The sequence below is a fragment of the Postia placenta genome (assembly GCF_002117355.1).
Source record: "Postia placenta MAD-698-R-SB12 unplaced genomic scaffold POSPLAscaffold_3, whole genome shotgun sequence".
Lineage (NCBI taxonomy): Eukaryota > Fungi > Basidiomycota > Agaricomycetes > Polyporales > Adustoporiaceae > Rhodonia > Rhodonia placenta.
This window is the reverse complement of record NW_020169834.1, coordinates 1,370,858-1,387,097: the sequence shown is the minus strand read 5'-3', so window position 1 is coordinate 1,387,097 and position 16,240 is coordinate 1,370,858. Positions and strand designations below refer to the sequence as shown.

Sequence of the window (16,240 nt, the reverse complement as noted above, 5' to 3'; positions counted from 1 at the left end):
TTGGCAAATCTTGAAAGTAAGTGTCCCTAGATAACCGAAACAAGTAGACACGGCGGCCCCAACATAGATCTGCTATACGCTGGAGTGATCGGATGAGCGGACTGAACTTTGTTGCCCTGCATGTGACGTCGACGTCCCGCTCCATGCCCCTGGGCAATACGTTTGTTCAAACCAGGTTCAACCACTACACATTAGACCCTCTCTTTTCGCTGTGGACAATTTACTCTCATGAGTGATCTTAGTAAGGTCACCCCCCCAAAGGAGCTGAGCAGCACAGATCAATCCGCGATCTTCCAACACATCTTTCGCCGGCTTGCCGCCTCCCGCAACACAGCAGAACTCTATGCTCTTGCAGAGTATACTCTCTCGAATCTGACGAACGAAAAAAAGAGTCTTATTCACGATGCGTTCGTACGGGACGTGAATCGGTGGGCCCAAAACTTGCTTCAGCATGCTTGGTTGGCTTGTGATGAACCGGGCGGGGGTGCGTTGTCGTTATAAACTGCAGCATGATCAGAACTTCACGCCACGCGTGCACCCAGGTGCAGTTCCTGAGCTCACTCCTCTATCTGATACATCGACGGTCGGCCTCCAGCCTCTCCCCAGCCATGCAGATCTGTCAAAGGTCCTCAACACGGTCCTGTTCCTCAACATCACCACAAGAAAGGCTTACTCCTCCAGGACTCGCGCTTTCCTCTCTGCTCTGGCGCCACTAGATGAGAGTGCAATAGCCGCGACACTGAAGGACCCAGACCATGCACTCAGGGAGGCGGAGCGTAAGACGACACAGGCGAAGCAAGAGGCATCCGAGCAATCTAGGACACTCCGAAATGTTGGCATAGGCCTCAGCGCTGTCGCAGGTGGGGTACTCATTGGTGTCACTGGCGGGCTGGCAGCGCCCTTGGTCGGCGCAGGTGTAACTAGCATCCTCGGCTGGCTTGGTGTTGGCGGCACTGCGGCAGGCCTTCTCGCCAGCGGACTTGCAAGTTCGTCAGTCGTGTGCGGCGCTCTCTTCGGCGCGTATGGCTCGAAGAGGTCCGCGGAAACCGTCGGCCGCTATCTGCGGGAAGTCAATGACTTAGCAATTGTACCTGTCCACAAGCCTCGCAATACACTGGCCGTACGCCTCTGCGTGAGCGGATGGTTGGATTCTCCCGAAGACGTGATCGCACCATGGACTGTGTTCGGCGATGGCGAGGATACGTTCGCACTACAGTGGGTTTGTGCTACCCCATCACTCAAGTAGGCGATTTCTGAGTCTTTACGCGCTTCAAATAGGAAGTGGATGCACTTCAAAACCTCTCCAATGCATTGTCAATTCTCATCAAAGCGCAAGCCATGAAGTACGTCAAGGCAGAGATCATTAGGCGGACTGTGTTCGCGAGTTTGTTTGCGGCACTATCGCCCACTGCATGGCTGAAGCTCGCCCAAATCATTGGTACCACACTCTTTTCGTGTCACGCTGTACCTGCTGACCAAGGTTGTCCTAAGACAACCCTTGGATGACTGCGAAATCACTCGCAGGCAAGACCGGAAGAGTGTTGGGTAAGCTGCTAGCACAGCGCGTTCTCGGAAACCGCCCTGTCATCCTGACCGGCTACTCCCTCGGTTCACTGGTGATCTTCGAGGCCCTTCAATACCTCGCCTCGCTCCCGCCCTCGGAGACTGCTGGTCTCATACAAGACGTATATCTCTTCGGGTCGCCCGTGCCCACGGACGAGACCGCATGGGCTGCTGCGCGCCGCGTAGTTGCCGGCCGCCTCGTGAATGGGTATGGCTCGAACGACTACATCCTCGCTGTGCTCTCACGCGTATCTGACATGAGCTGGTCCGTGGCGGGCCTAGAGCCCGTTGTGGTGAAGGGCGTCGAGAACGTCGCCTGCGAACAGGTGGACGGGCACCTGAAATGGCGGAGCGTGATAGGGCAGTGTCTGCAGATGTGCAACGCGCCAGGCCTAGTCGAGAAGGAGGTGAAGGAGCAGAAAGATCTAGAGGTCGAGCACGAAATGGACCTACACGGCCCTGACATCAAGCAAGTAATCAAACTAGCACCAAAAGGTGAACCTAGATAGTATATCCGCAGGCTAAGACTGTCCCTCGTGTACTATCTGGACTGCTGATACGGTAGAAAACATAATACGAGAACTGTCCCAAGCGGTGTCCATTTTCACGTATTATCGTGAATATCAGAGAAAATGCGCAAGAATGCGGTCGGTGGCGAGAAGTAGCAGTCCAAACAAGTTTAGAATACGTAATGTATGTGGCTGCTATGTCCAAAGAGTCATAAATCGGAGAGAGCCTAGCCTAGCCTAGTGATGACCCTAGATCGCGAAGGATATTACCCAATTGATTCAGATCAGACTCGTTGATACCTGCTGACTGCAGTAGACCCTGTGATGAGAGAGATATGTAGATGAGTATACAACCGGGCACCCATGTGAGGTATGACTCACCCCGATGTTTTCCTTGCTGAGTGGACACGCGAAGCTCGTGCTGCCACTAATGGTGGGCTTCACGGGTATGAGGAAGACTTTAACACTGACCTAGGTAACAGGAAATATCAATGTGAAGCTCGTCCAATCTTGTGTGTCAAATAACTTACAATAGCGGTGTAATCGAGAGTGACATCTGATGAAGCGACCCCAGGGACGACACCACACTTCTTTGCGAGATCGACCAGGATGGAGAAGTTGGGGTCATCCGTCACGTTATATAGCAATTGTGCAGGGAACGTGACATTCGTCTCTTGGTGTGACCTGAAGTCCACATCCTTCTTCTCCCCACCCCCAACAGCCGTCTTGTTGTTGTTTAAGGGGTAGAACAGCTGTGGAGAACGCGGTCAGTCTATAAGAGGCATGATTGCGCTACATTCAGACGTACATTAATTTTCAGGTCGGTCAGGTCGACGGAGAAGTAGTTCGGATTGATTACACTGGGAAGTCCATGAGTACCAATTCTCAATACTGTGCACTTTCATCGTACGTCGTGTTTACGTCAAACATGACCGTCAAAGAATCATTGGCGAGTGTGACCTATATCCGGTGAGTCAATGCAGAGAAATACGGAAGACAATGAGGGGCGTACTGCGGTTGCGCTGTCTGACAGTCCGAACTGGTTGACGACGAAGGTTGGTGGTCGGATCCACTGCATAAGACGTAAGTATCTTGAGGCTTGGGAAATAAAGAATAGGATCTCACCAATGCCAGCGAGAGCAAGATGCTCACGAGAAGAAACAGGAAGATCATGATAGTGCAGCATAGGAGCCTGCCGCAAGTACGGACACCACCACCTCTCGTCCACAGATCCCCGTTGTGCTCATATCTCCATCGTCTTAGGTTACGCGACGTCCTAGAAGACTTGAGGGTAATTCCCTAGTACACAGGGGCCATTACTCACTTCGGCCCAACAGGTCTGTTCGGAATGGCATCATCGACCTCCTCTACCACAGCTCTCTCCTTCATGTAACCAGAGGCATCGTCGGTATATCTGGGAGCATTGATTCCGCCGCTATCGTAGTTGTATCCCCCTTGGTCATAAGTTCTATGAGGCTGTTCATTTGCATAGGGATTGAATGGCTCGTCGTATTCGCGTTGCGCAGGAGGGTATTGCTGGGTACCGTATGGGTCGCTGTAGGCCATGATGAAGTACAGAAAGCAAGCTGAAGGACGATTACAGAAGCTGTAGAGCGCAGCAGATGCTTATGGAAAGAAAGCGACCTGCGCCTGGTGAGAGAAAAGGACAGCCTTATGGTTGGCTCCACTGCCTGCGCGTGCGCCACGGTCGGAGTTGGAATCTTCGGATCTGAATCGTACCAAATTCTATTTATTGATCGGAGGTTGCTAATGATCGGGTAGCCCGGACCCTTGGGGCAGCACACACAATCGATGACTTCATGCACAACCCCATATGCAAAGCGCAAGCCGCACAATAAAATTATAATATCGCAAAAAGTAGGACAATATAGGCTTCGAAAGTACAACTCAAGCCCGTCAATTCTAAGGCCCCAACGCCCTGACCCAAGTCTCCGGTAGCGTCAGGTACGTTTGAATAGCCGACGACTGGATGCGCGTTCATGCTTTGAAGTGCATTTGTTGAGCGCCGGACAGAGCCATCGAAGCAGATCGAGACAGAACACCAGAAGCGCGCTGGAGAGCAGTAGCAGAGCGAGCAGGGGTAGCACCTTGGAAGCGTTCACTATTGACAGGTTGTATAGAAGAAGGCAAAAATCGCCGAGTTTGCGAGTCATCTTGCACGCCGAAGCGGTCAGACCCACCACCTGATCCCGTTCCAGGTATGAAGCGACGCGAGTTGCTCGATGCGCCCACTTGCTGTTGCGGTGTCATGGGTGGCCGGAAGGAGCCGCGTTGTTGCAGGGTATCTGAACGCAATTGAGGTGCAGGCGGCGGCGGCATCTGAACTTGATCGTGCTGGGCATTCGATGCCCCGGGCTTCGCGGGTGGTCGCAACATGGCAACGGGCGCCTGATTCGGGACATGGCGCGCTGCAGCTTGTCTTGTAGGGGCCGCTTGGGCATACGTGAGCGTCCGCGCTTGAGTTGCGTGCGCTTGAGGGGTTGGAGGCGGCATATATGCGTACTGTCTAAAGGGGAAAAGCATGTCAAATTCACCAACGTCATCTGATGGCGTCGCTCGCGGCACTGCATGAAGGCGACGCACTGTGCGAATCGACGCGAGCCCGGTCGATTGGTATCAGGTGGGAGCGCGTCTTGGGCATGACTCCGAAAAGACTGCTCCTGAAGTATGTCATCGCTGTGCGATCCTCCATGTGAAGGGAAGGCTGGCTGTTGATGGTCGGGAGGTAGCGTGAGTCTGCTAGGTCCGACTGGCGTCATGACAGTACGCGGACTCGAGTTCGTGCGCGCTCCACTGAGATGTCTGCACGAAGTCAGTTGCTGTGTTGTACGTCACCAGAGCGCGAGAGATTGCTCCAGAACGTACTGGTGTCTGGCCACCATTTGCCGCTTTCTATTCATGTTGGGAACCTCGGAAGGGACGCCTGGATCATAGTCCGCGTATTGTCGTAACTGTTGATTTTCTAGCCGCAGTTCGTTAACGGTACTGGTTTGTGCAACAACAGATGAGCAATATGCCCCAACGACAGATGAGCGTAACTATACCTCTTTATGTTCTTGTATTCTTCCTTGAGACGCTCCAGCAGACCGCGTTGCCGAGCGTATTTATCCTTGTAATGCCGTACCAACCTTGCCAGAGTCTCCATCTGGAACTAAGTCGGGTTCGGGACCGCTCAAACGCGACTGACAAGACTAGAAGTATTAGAGAAACCTACCCGAGTAGCATACGCTACCGCGTCCAGCGACACCGTGACAGACTGAAACCAGTCTGACATTGGAGCATCCATCTACGGAGATGGTGAGGATGAAGGCGACTTTAGCAATGAGCATGCAGGAGCACCGACCTCTCGTTGCAGAGGTATTAGTTGAATTCCTTGAGATCCGCATTGCGCGCAACTTTGGTCGGCATCTATGAAAAGAAGCATGTGTTTTACGGCGTTAGTCTCTTGCTATCGACGTGCTCACTGAGATGGTTATTGCATAAGACATGCCCGCATTCCGTGAGCCAGAAAGGTACTGGAGGCGTCCCAGAGTCCGTCGCGAAAGGCAGATGACATCGAGAGCAGTTCACGAACTCCCAGAAGTCCAGTTCTTGACTGGTCGCAGAAGTGTTAGACATGTGGGCAATGTACACGGTGGTCCTGGTCCAGCGATGTATGAGCTAGGATGCGGTCCTAAGTAGACGTCTCTTCAAAACGGTACGTCGCAGCGGTCACGATATTCCGGAGGAGTAAGCCAGGAACTCAGCGCAGGGCGAGCGCTGTCCACAAAGTGGGGGTTAGTGGATGGTTTAAAACGAATGAGCCTAGATTCTGAACAGGATTACAACGAGCCTAAGACGTCTTCAGACTGCCCGTCACGACGAGCGTGACGGATCGCGTTTGTCACAAAGCGCTGCATCCAAAACAGGCAAGTAGGAATGAAAGACGGTTTCCCATACTATCTCAATCTGTGCTGCGAGCTCACTTCAAACCACATCTGAGCCACTCTCCAACGTACACTCCCCTACTACGTTCTGTGCTTCAGGGCTGTGACAGCGGGCCCAGTGCCATTGCGGCTGACCCATCTAATTGATGCTTCCTGGTGAGAAGATCCAACAAGTTGAGGCTGTCTCCTCCGCACACGGTTAGACGCGCCTGCGTCCTCCTTCGACCAGACATCCGGCAAACTCACTCCCCACTGTATCTGACATCGCATAGCTCAGGCGATGGAGAGAATGCGACATAAGCTTATGCAAAACAGCACTGAGTGGGGTAAAGCGCCAGACGGGAACGCTCGAAAGTCCCCCATACTGTCACCCATGACTGGACCTTCTCGATCGCAGACGAAACCGAAAAACCAGGCTGTCAGGCGAGCTCAAATCTCTTTCAGTACAGAAGCTCGCGCTGTAAACACCCAGGTAGCATCAAACCCTTCCAGCGACCTGAGTCCTCCGACGCCACTGAAGGCGTCGATCACCACAAGAGACTGGACACTGGAGGGACTCATTGCAAAAGGCAAACGATTTCGCGAGATCCCACGAGTATCTGCCCAACAATCCGGAGATGTCTTGAAAGGAACTATAGAGAAACACGAACAAAGTGGTGTGCCGCTAATAATCGAAGGGTGGCACAAGCATCACAAATGGTCGTCAGACATATTTGATGTGCATTGGCTCGAGAAACACCACGGCAACGATAGTAGGTGGATGTGCTAGGAGCGTACCTGGTGCCTAATGTCACTCTAAATCGTGTCATAGCTATCCTAACGCGCAACGTTCACGATCGAAGAGACAAGGAGCTTCCTGTCGCGGAATTTTTGAATAAATGCCGTGAGACAGAGCCTTTTGCGAAACCAGACGGTAGGGATCCGCTTTTCAAAGCCTTATACCATGGTCCTGATGCATGACTAACCAGAGACTGAACGGCTATACGGCAAGGATGCAGCATGCCCCCCACAGTGGAAAGATTGGCTAGACTCTCGAGTCTTGCCAGCTTCTTTACTTCCCAGCGGAGATAACGATCTAATGCAACATTTGCCTCGATCTGTAGGTCTTGTATCCTCGTTTGCCTGTTGGACCTTATCTCATGCGTCTAATTACCACAGGGGGAGGTAGAATCTCTGCTGTGCTATCACGGGGTTGGTGATACCTTCACGCCCTGTCACAAAGACTTATGTGGATCATCGGGGCACAACCTCATGTGCTATTCCGAGAAAGGTGGTTCTTCCTTCTGGTTCATGACCGCTTCCCAGACAGCTCCGGAGGTCGCCGATTATTTCCAAAGCGAACTTGGACAAGAACTAGATTGGGAAGGACATGTGGCTACCGTCAATGAACTTGCGCGGGCACCATTCCCGGTCTACATTGGCGAGCAGAAGCTAGGGGACTTGATCCTTGTCCCACCACGGAGCTGTCACCAGGTCGTCAACTATGGCGGTCTTACTATGAAGATCTCCTGGTCAAGGATGACGGTGCGGGGTCTGGGCATAGCATTACATTATGAATTGCCCATATACCGACGGTATGTCATTGTTCATCTGACTGATCACCTCGACTCAAACCGAATACAGGGTATGTCGTCCCGAACAATACCGAGTGAAATCAGTCCTCTATCGATCGCTACTGTACTACACTAGCAGACTGAACATCGCAATGTCTCGGCGTGCCATACCCACTGCGAGACTGTCGTCGAGGCAGACCTCGGATATCAACATGTCCCTAGGGGATTACGGAAGTTCCGAGGAAGACGATGTCCCAATTGCATCCGTCCTGCATCCTCCTGCGGAACTTTCACCGTTGCATGTCCACGACAGCCAAAAATCGCGATTCGTTGATGCCCTACAGAGTTTGCTCACGTTGTTTGATGAAGTTCTAGTCGACGAATACGCGCAAGAACACGCCTCATTTCCTCACATTTTCGGCAAAAGTACGATGGAATACAGCCAACCATCTACACCTCCCTGGAGGAAGGGAACAGAGGGAGAGACTTATTCGTGCACGATTGCATGCGATTTCTGCGGTGCAGATATATTTCAAAGCTTTTTTGAATGCCAGACTTGTGTACCGGAGGGGGCAGCACGACCTACTGCCCTTGGTGATGGTCTTCTGATATGCGCGCCTTGCTACGTCGAAGGACGATCTTGTTCTTGCACCAAGATGGCACCTGTTCAATGCTGCCCCTTTGAGCTACTTCTGGAGAAGCGCAACAGGGCGGCGGCGGTATTGCGTCAGTTCGAGACACATACAACGAGCCATAAAGTACGAAACACAAAGCTGGAAGAGAGGTGAGAATACATATTCCCAGGAGATGTTTTACTCACCGCAGTGCGACAGTGACTTACTTGCCGATGAGGATCACATCGCAATCTTCACAGCAGCCTGTGCCCTGCTCAAATTGAGACGCGAAGGTGGCCCCAAGGTACATCAGTAGTCTTTCATGATTCTTCGGCCGTCTCACCAGTCTTTTGCTTTGAAGCTTGCAGAACTTCGATCTTGCAAGATCTCGCTAGGTAACCGACACAAAGTACCGCGACTTTCGAGCATTCACTGTGGCCCTTGCCATGATTCTACATGCTTTGAGCACATCTTACTGAAAGGTATCCATTGCGCTGAGGCTCTTTTGGTGATTACCCGCGGCCACGAGCAAAACGAATGGCACGAATTCCACAAACGCAGTAGGATCACGTTCACGCAGGGGAAGCCGAACCTAGAAGAAGCGGAGAAAACTGGGGGCCTTTCGCGACTCAAAGATAGGCTTGTCCTGGCCGCACAACGATATCGAACTTGTAGACCGATTATGGAAAGATACACTCGGCGTGGGTGGTACGATTGTGAGACTCAAGAGGTCAGTACTGTTGACAGCACTGCTCGAGATGTGTGGCATCTCAAATCGCCGTGTAGTCGACCATTGATGAAGTCGCAGGGTTAGGCTCGCCCTTGCCATCAATCGCTCCTCCATCGAGTGAAACATCGAGCCCAGAGCCCAAAGCCATAGGAGCGGCACCTTCAGAGCAGCTGCGCAAGCCATCAATCGAGCGCTCGAATATTTTTCCTTGTGAAGATGACGAGCCGCTGTCAGATCTCTCGGATATCGAGAGCACTGGAACGGACCATCCCGTACCATCAAATGTGCACACAGCTCCTCAGCCGCCCACCGTATCTAGAATGTCCTCGCCTATGTCGATTTCTTCGTCTGGTTGTGAGCTGCTCACAGTCGCAGCGGAGTCTGAGCTCAAACCAGACAAGGAGACGGATGTTGTATATGTATCTGTTCCAACCGTAAAGGCGGGAGATCGCAGAAAGAAGAGACGCTCGTCTCCTACTCCTGAGATCTCTAGGAAAAAGCCGAAGAGACAACCAAGTCCTCAGAAAGATCATGCTCTCGATGCCGATGCAGTGCGTACTTAGCTCCGGGCAGCTTGGATGTACTTATAACAGTTGTCTCAGTCTCGGCCAAGCACTTCTCGGCCCGAACATGACGACAACGATACTGTTGGTGGCAATTACGGCAATCAGCTAGCCCTTGCGATACAGAGTGCACATACAAATCAGACTCGTCAGAGTCCTCTCGTGAATATTCGAGGCTCAAGGCGTCGAATTCTATCTCCTGATTCCCGAGAGCCAACGCCTCTAGTGCCTACACAGGCTACTAAGCGCACCACTGTCCCTCCAGAGGCCATCAATGTGCCCCAGCCACTAGCTCTACGGCAAACAGCAGATGCGATGTCAGAAGGTATTGTGACACCTTCGTAGCTCATGAAATGACTAATAGCGGGGAAACGTGGCACAATAGGTGAGCAAAATTCGAAGACGAACTCAAGCATACGTGCGCGTCGAGGACGACCGCCTGGCATCAGACATCGTGGGCTCTCGAAAGAGAAATCGCAGGCTTCCACCCCTGTTCCCAAGACGCACCAACACGGGAAGCGATCCTTGGTAGTCAAGGTAACGTCTTCAGCCGGCCGGCCAGAGGCATCCCAGCCTAAGGAAAGAATACATCAGTCACACGAATTGCGTCCCTCGCAAGAAGCTATCGAGATACAAGTAGACCACACGCGGCCCGGGCGCAGCCAAGATGTTTCAGAGAGGCACGCGACATTCGACGGATTAGAGCAATCAACACTAGCGAATGACTTAGAGAAATCGCCGGAGACTCAGCAGAAGAATGAAGCAGAGCAGATTGCAGACTTGAGGACGATAGTGCAGGAACAAGCACTCCTCATCCGTCAACAAGCCGAATATATCGCAGCGTTGCTGCGAGTTCAAATCAAACGTGATGGTATCTCCAACACATCAGGTGAGCTATTGTGTTTGTCCAACGCCGCAGGTTTTCAAAAACCTGAACCGCATGCTGATAAATACGTTTTACAGAGACGTTCGCTCACGAGAGCCAATCAGCGAATCCTCGACTGGCAGGCGCAATGGATAATGACCAGTTGCGTGTACTCATCAAGGAGGCTGTGAGAAAGGTACTTCGCGAGGAGTCAGCTGCATCTGATCCCCTACACGCGCAACATCTCAGTAGGATACACCAAATCCCGCCATCCCAGGTAGGGCAGTCTACTCCATCGAGACCAGGGGAGAATACACCTAGCTCACTACATGACGTGAGCGATCCTCTGGAGAACTTCTGAGTATGTTTAATGGAGAGCTTTTTTAGCGAGCTGCCAGTAGCAGTTCTTCTGCTGATGACAGAGCCCAACAATGGTCTATCTACCATGATCAAGATAGAATATATCCGCCTCGAACGTGGACCGTCGACTCGCTGGACTCCTCGCTCGCATCTCGAGCAATCCACCATACAATCCGACACGATGAACCTTTCACGAAGAGGGAATATAATCTGGCTCAGTACCATCCTTCGTTTACCCCACGCGAGCGTCTCGTGGAGGCCGACGCACGTTCCAGGCAAAGCCCTTACTGGGTCCCGCCACATCATGCGCGAAGGATCTCAACGAACTCCGAACTCGCAGCTATTGATCAAGATTTGTACGACACATACGCGGGTTATGGTACGGATACCAGGGGACTACATCATCCAGAGCTGGAAATGTCCTCCCCAAGTCGACTGGCGCGGCGTACAAGGAACTTTCCTCGTAAGTCTTGAGACAGCGATCGTCAAAATACAATCTCATTAGCTGCTTTAGATTATGTCGGCGCTAGCCGAGTCCCTTCAGTGGCACTTCCACACTCGGTAGGCCGTACTTCTTCAGAGTCTCACCGCGATCATGAATCCGCAATCCGCAACGCCCGTGACAACAATGGCTCGTCTACGAATGTGGCGCCAGAAGCACCCGATACGGATCCCGCTGCCTGTGACTAGCTCTCGACGGGGGGGCTGGACGTGACTTCGCGTGTACTACCACGGCTTACCCCCATTGAGCTGGCGACGACGACATTGGACATTACGCTAAACCTGATTTTCAATTCCTGTATAGTACTACGCTGATGGCCTGCCAAGTGTTTCTAGGGCTTCGAAGAAGCGCCATTACGAATTGTTCACTAGTATAGACTCTGTACGTATATCATTGGTTGTAATGTGGTGGCTGCTTCGAACCCCTGCAAAAATGGACCAAATGCACCAATTATGAGAATTGTCAGACGAGGTTAGATTGTGTGTGATGAAGACCAAAAGAAAAGCAACCCGTAGACATGATAGCGATGATAATGCAGTCAGGTATAAGTTCGCGAAAGAAACAGCGAATGAGAGTGAGCAGAGCATGAAAATCCAGTAATGAAGGAGCGGACGGAAGCGACAAGCATGAGGCTCAACCACACCGACATGTCAAGATCTTCCATAGGGTGCTTTTAGGCGGCTCTGCCTCCCCTTGTCCCTGATAGTCGCCCCCGTTAGATACCCCTACCTCGCCCCCTTGGGCGCGGACGTTGCTGAGCGCAGGTGGTGCGGCGCCTACAGTCGACACCATCGGCGATGCCCGGCCGTACGCCTGCTGGCTGGCAGAGTACTCCTCCACCGTCTGCTCGCGGGCGTACGACTCGTGGCCCGCGCTCGCATACGGGTGCTGGGCACTATGTTGTTGGCTCATTCGCCGTTGCATGGTGCCAATGGGGACGTCCATATGTGCGCCAGCGGACGACATCGGCGTGATTTGACCAGGGGTGGTGATACCACCAGGAGCACCGGGAAGGGCACGCTGCTTGGAGCCGTGTCGCACGAGTGCTGGTGACGGGGGAAGCACGCCAGCGCCACCTGTCTGAGACACACGCCGTCGATCCTCGCGTGCTTGACGTTCGAGGTCTCGGCGACGATCTTGCGCGGCGGGACTTGGCCCTGCATTCTGGATTTGGGTGAGAATCTGGTTCTGGCCCTGCGGCGGAGAAGTGAGTGCTCCGCTATCTCCAAACCGGTATCAGGATACTCACGAGGGATGCTTCCCAACCCTTGCCACCTTATCGGACGGATTCAAATGAACGGCACGTTCGTCGGAAATGAATCGGGTAAACACACCATTGAGAAGGTTCCAGTCATAAACTCCGTCATCTACGTCATTATTGTTCTTCATGACCTTCGCAAAGAGCTCGCGCAGGAAGTCGTAATCGGGTGTTTCCTCAAAACCAAGTTTCCGAACATAGTTGAGATAGATGCCAAACTCCTCTGCGAGGGCCAGCCTGAGCAACAGTAGACATAGCGGTATTTTCTGCGTACCAGGGAATCCATCGCATAAGTCCTTGACTTGCGTCGACTGCTTCTTCTCCCCAATCTTCTCATACTTCTGTTTGTTGGTTGCGGCTTTGAGACCTTGCCACGGTAGACTTCCCCGAAGAAAGTACATGAATACGTGACCGAGCGACTCCAAATCATCTCTTCTTGACTGTTCTAAGTGATACCAGATGTCAGGTATTTATATTAATATCACACTCGAGCTGCAAACCTCGTCCCAAATGCGTGTTGATGCTCATGTAACGGGCCGTACCGCTCAGACTCTTCCTCTCCCGGTAAGGAATGTGCTGCTTCGTCTTCGGGTCTCGGTATTGCTTGGCCATGCCGAAGTCGACGACGTGGACAACTAGTTACGCATATGAGCTAACAAATGAGTGACATGCTGTGCGCAGATAAGCTCAACCGACCGTTGGCTCCCTTAGTCCCTGGGCGACCGATGAGGAAGTTATCTGGCTTGATGTCACGGTAGATGAGGTTCTTCTCGTGTATTGTCTGGACTCGGGTCAGCTATTTATGCATGATGCATGTTAGCATCCATGGTGAATCAGCAGTAAAGCGATTGACGGACCATCTGCCGTGCCGCCATGCACACCGTCTTGATAGAGAACTTCCTACCACACATGTCGAACAGATCCTCCAGACTCGGGCCTAGCAGATCAATGACCAGGATGTTGTGCAGGCCCTCCTGCCCGAAGTGGTAGATCTGGGGGATACCAGCTGCAATGCACCGCTTGTCACCACCAACCCCAGCAAGTGCAGAACGCGCAAACTACTGACGGCATCCTGCCAGAATCCTGTACGACCGGCACTCATCCCGCAGCTGGGGCGCCTCGGCTTTCCTGGGTTCCTAGGCACGCAGTACACGGTGTGAGGGCGGGGATACATGGGCGGACTACAGTGCAACGCGTACAAACTTGATGGCCACGGTCTGCGAGTTCAGCAGATTCGTGCCTGCAAAAGTAATCATGAGCCCGCGTCCAGGGCACCGTGCGCAGGCACTGCGCGCGACGCACCCTCATAGATGACCCCGAACGAGCCTTCGCCGATCTTCTTGCCTAGCCGGTAGTGCTGGCCTACGATATTCGACGTTGCCGGGGCCGAGTGCGCGTGTGAGGCCATAGCAGAGGGGGGGATAGTGAAGGAATGGCGGAAGAGAAAGAGAGAGAGCAAGGCCAAGCAGGGCGCACTCTCCAGACCCGCTGGAACGCATTATCGCCCTCGGCAATTCCCGACCCCTCGCTCCCGTCGCAGCAACCGAGTAACAGACCTCCAAATATATATTTCTGCGGCTCAGGGTCGTCAACGAGTACATATATACTGTCATGGCTTTACATGCAAGGTCGCGCAAGATGTCAAGGATTTTTTAGAAGCATCGCGTTCTACTTAATACGATGGCACAAGTACCACCGGACCGATAAGCCCCTCTAACCCCTAAAAAGGGTCTATCATTTTCACCTGTTTCACCTCCGCGCTGCCTGCTGATCCGCTTTACGACGACAACGCACATCGTGTATGATGTATCGACAGACGGCTGAACCATATATCACAGGAAATTGTACAACATTATGAGTGGTATAGCGTCAACTAGACAAGTACAGACGAGGTCATGACATGCGTGATCAGATATATGAGCGAGGTACCGACGAGATGTCCTACGGGGGATGGGGTAACACGGTTTAAATCATGACGAGTAGATGCACGAGCCAATGCACATGCGAAACAAGACAGGGCGACGGGGGAATGCGTCTCGCAGAGCTACGACAACTTTTGAGGGTGGGTATCTCAGTCACGGCGCACTCATCGAAACTCGAACGACGACGTCGTAGGCTCTTGTACATGCACCAGAGACAGCTGCTGGTATCTGCATTCATAAAATGTCAGCACGCTGCATCTACCCCGACATAGAGCACACGACGCACGGCTCGGAGTTCTGGTGGAAGTAAAATCCACTCATCGTCGCGACGGGCGGTGATGAGTGCCCCCGCGATACGGACCGTCCTATCCGTCGACCACCGTGACTAGAGGACGCCCGCCGTGCACGCGATTCCATCTCAGGCTTCGCAACTGCCTGATCATGCCCTTGAAGCGCCTCTGCTGACGCGAACGGCTGCCCGTGATTCCCCGCGGACTGCTGGGGGTTGAAGTCCACACATACGTAGTAGAACCCTGTGGCCACAACGCTGATGATCAGACCGATGGAACTGAGACACCGGCGACTCAACGTACCCGCGAAGCTGGCGCCGTTTATATCCTGCACACGATGGTCAGGGACCAAAAACTTCTCCTTCCACCTCATGAACACTGCCCCCCGGTTTGCATCCTTCATCGTGAGATGGGGCTTCTTCAAGTCATGTCTGACGTGTCGAAATGCAGGGAAGCGTGCCCAATGTACCATATCCTCTTGCTCCGTTGCCCCCCAATTTCGCGTTAGAAACCCATAGCGACTGCCGATGATTTCAGCGTCAAAATACGTGGTGAGCTCGGGCCAGTCGTCTGTGAGTCCGCGTATGCGCAGATAACCACACAGATGAGACGACGAAAAGTCGACATTCTACAAAAGTAATGTTGGAAACTCCATATGCAGATAGCGCGAATAACAGACTGACCACAATAGTGACGTTCACATCATAGCTATTTCTGCCGCTCTTCTGCGTACCCTGGAATGTCGCGCCGGGGTAGAGACAGTGGTGGCCTTGCGAGCGCACTCGCAGGCGGGTAATGTCCACGAGGGGGTCCGCCGCAACTATCTGAGGCGCCTTGGACCACGCCTTGCTGCCCGAGGCAGAAGCAAGCGGACTAATGAGTGATGGCGGGATCGCCTGAGGCGACCGCGGCACTTGAGGATGAATAGATCTGGTGTCGATCGGGATCAACGGTGGTCGCACAGAAACTGTTTGTGCAGGCGGCTGCGTGTTCTCCGGAACCACGGACGAGGGCGTACGTGATTCTGCGGGGTCCACAGACAGCAGTGAGGCGGATGCTGGCGAGCCCATTTCAGTATCTTCATCCGGACAGCGCCCATCAGCGGCATGCGGCGTGGTTTGGCTGGCTGGTGACTGCCGCAAGGCAGCTGCCTCATTGCGACCACCAGGCAAGGAAGCCTCCCAACGGAGAAGCTCCCGCTGCATTTCAGTGAAATAGCCGCCCCTTGTCGAGGGCGGCTCTGTGCGGGCAAGACGGATACGACATGGGCCACAGACAACACTTGTTTCGCTGGTATCGAGACCGTCATGCAGCAGGAAAGGTGTGGTGGCTGAGTCTACGGAAAGTGGACAGTGACAAGTAGAGCAGAGCTTTATCTGGCTTTGGGATTGGTCGGGAGGTTGCTGGTCGTGAGTAGTGGTGATAGGGTGTTCCGACGGCATTGTGTGAGTTGAAGAGGAAGATTGGAGAGAGGCAAGGGAAGAAAGCTAGGACGTGGGGAGGAGGAGTGTGGGAGGAGGTACCAAGAAGCGACTTTTGGCTTCGTTGGCGAAGGTTGTCTATT

The 16,240-nt window shown here is 53.1% G+C and overlaps 6 protein-coding genes across 6 annotated transcripts; 2 read left to right on the top strand and 4 right to left on the bottom strand.

Moving 5' to 3' along the window:
- Positions 1–451: 451 nt before the first annotated feature.
- On the top strand, positions 452–2,072 carry POSPLADRAFT_1044444 (hypothetical protein; the record flags this gene model as incomplete). The annotated part of the gene is made up of 4 exons (XM_024478540.1): positions 452–484; positions 509–1,219; positions 1,279–1,438; positions 1,525–2,072. 4 exons carry the CDS (start codon positions 452–454, stop codon positions 2,070–2,072), a joined length of 1,452 nt encoding a protein of 483 aa, XP_024341817.1.
- A 232-nt stretch (positions 2,073–2,304) lies between these two features.
- On the bottom strand, positions 2,305–3,638 carry POSPLADRAFT_1044443 (hypothetical protein; the record flags this gene model as incomplete). The annotated part of the gene is made up of 8 exons (XM_024478539.1): positions 2,305–2,391; positions 2,454–2,543; positions 2,603–2,824; positions 2,881–2,932; positions 2,983–3,032; positions 3,085–3,144; positions 3,198–3,348; positions 3,397–3,638. The coding sequence occupies 8 exons, from the start codon at positions 3,636–3,638 to the stop codon at positions 2,305–2,307; spliced, it is 954 nt and encodes a 317-aa protein (XP_024341816.1).
- Positions 3,639–4,070: 432 nt separating this feature from the next.
- POSPLADRAFT_1031932 (hypothetical protein) lies at positions 4,071–5,711 on the bottom strand (the record flags this gene model as incomplete). The annotated part of the gene is made up of 7 exons (XM_024476816.1): positions 4,071–4,599; positions 4,677–4,895; positions 4,959–5,078; positions 5,138–5,244; positions 5,308–5,379; positions 5,437–5,501; positions 5,558–5,711. The coding sequence occupies 7 exons, from the start codon at positions 5,709–5,711 to the stop codon at positions 4,071–4,073; spliced, it is 1,266 nt and encodes a 421-aa protein (XP_024341815.1).
- A 681-nt stretch (positions 5,712–6,392) lies between these two features.
- On the top strand, positions 6,393–7,697 carry POSPLADRAFT_1135227 (hypothetical protein; the record flags this gene model as incomplete). The annotated part of the gene is made up of 5 exons (XM_024484559.1): positions 6,393–6,771; positions 6,831–6,932; positions 6,988–7,118; positions 7,178–7,593; positions 7,643–7,697. Coding segments are annotated over 5 exons (1,083 nt in total), but the record flags the coding sequence as incomplete, so codon positions are not given.
- A 4,142-nt stretch (positions 7,698–11,839) lies between these two features.
- Positions 11,840–13,872, bottom strand: POSPLADRAFT_1044442 (hypothetical protein; the record flags this gene model as incomplete). The annotated part of the gene is made up of 10 exons (XM_024478538.1): positions 11,840–12,400; positions 12,456–12,481; positions 12,541–12,687; positions 12,739–12,909; positions 12,965–13,099; positions 13,161–13,260; positions 13,322–13,470; positions 13,531–13,600; positions 13,664–13,704; positions 13,767–13,872. The coding sequence occupies 10 exons, from the start codon at positions 13,870–13,872 to the stop codon at positions 11,840–11,842; spliced, it is 1,506 nt and encodes a 501-aa protein (XP_024341813.1).
- A 678-nt stretch (positions 13,873–14,550) lies between these two features.
- POSPLADRAFT_1135358 (hypothetical protein) lies at positions 14,551–15,746 on the bottom strand (the record flags this gene model as incomplete). The annotated part of the gene is made up of 4 exons (XM_024484578.1): positions 14,551–14,614; positions 14,673–14,919; positions 14,980–15,304; positions 15,360–15,746. The coding sequence occupies 4 exons, from the start codon at positions 15,744–15,746 to the stop codon at positions 14,551–14,553; spliced, it is 1,023 nt and encodes a 340-aa protein (XP_024341812.1).
- Between the last annotated feature and the right edge of the window lie 494 nt (positions 15,747–16,240).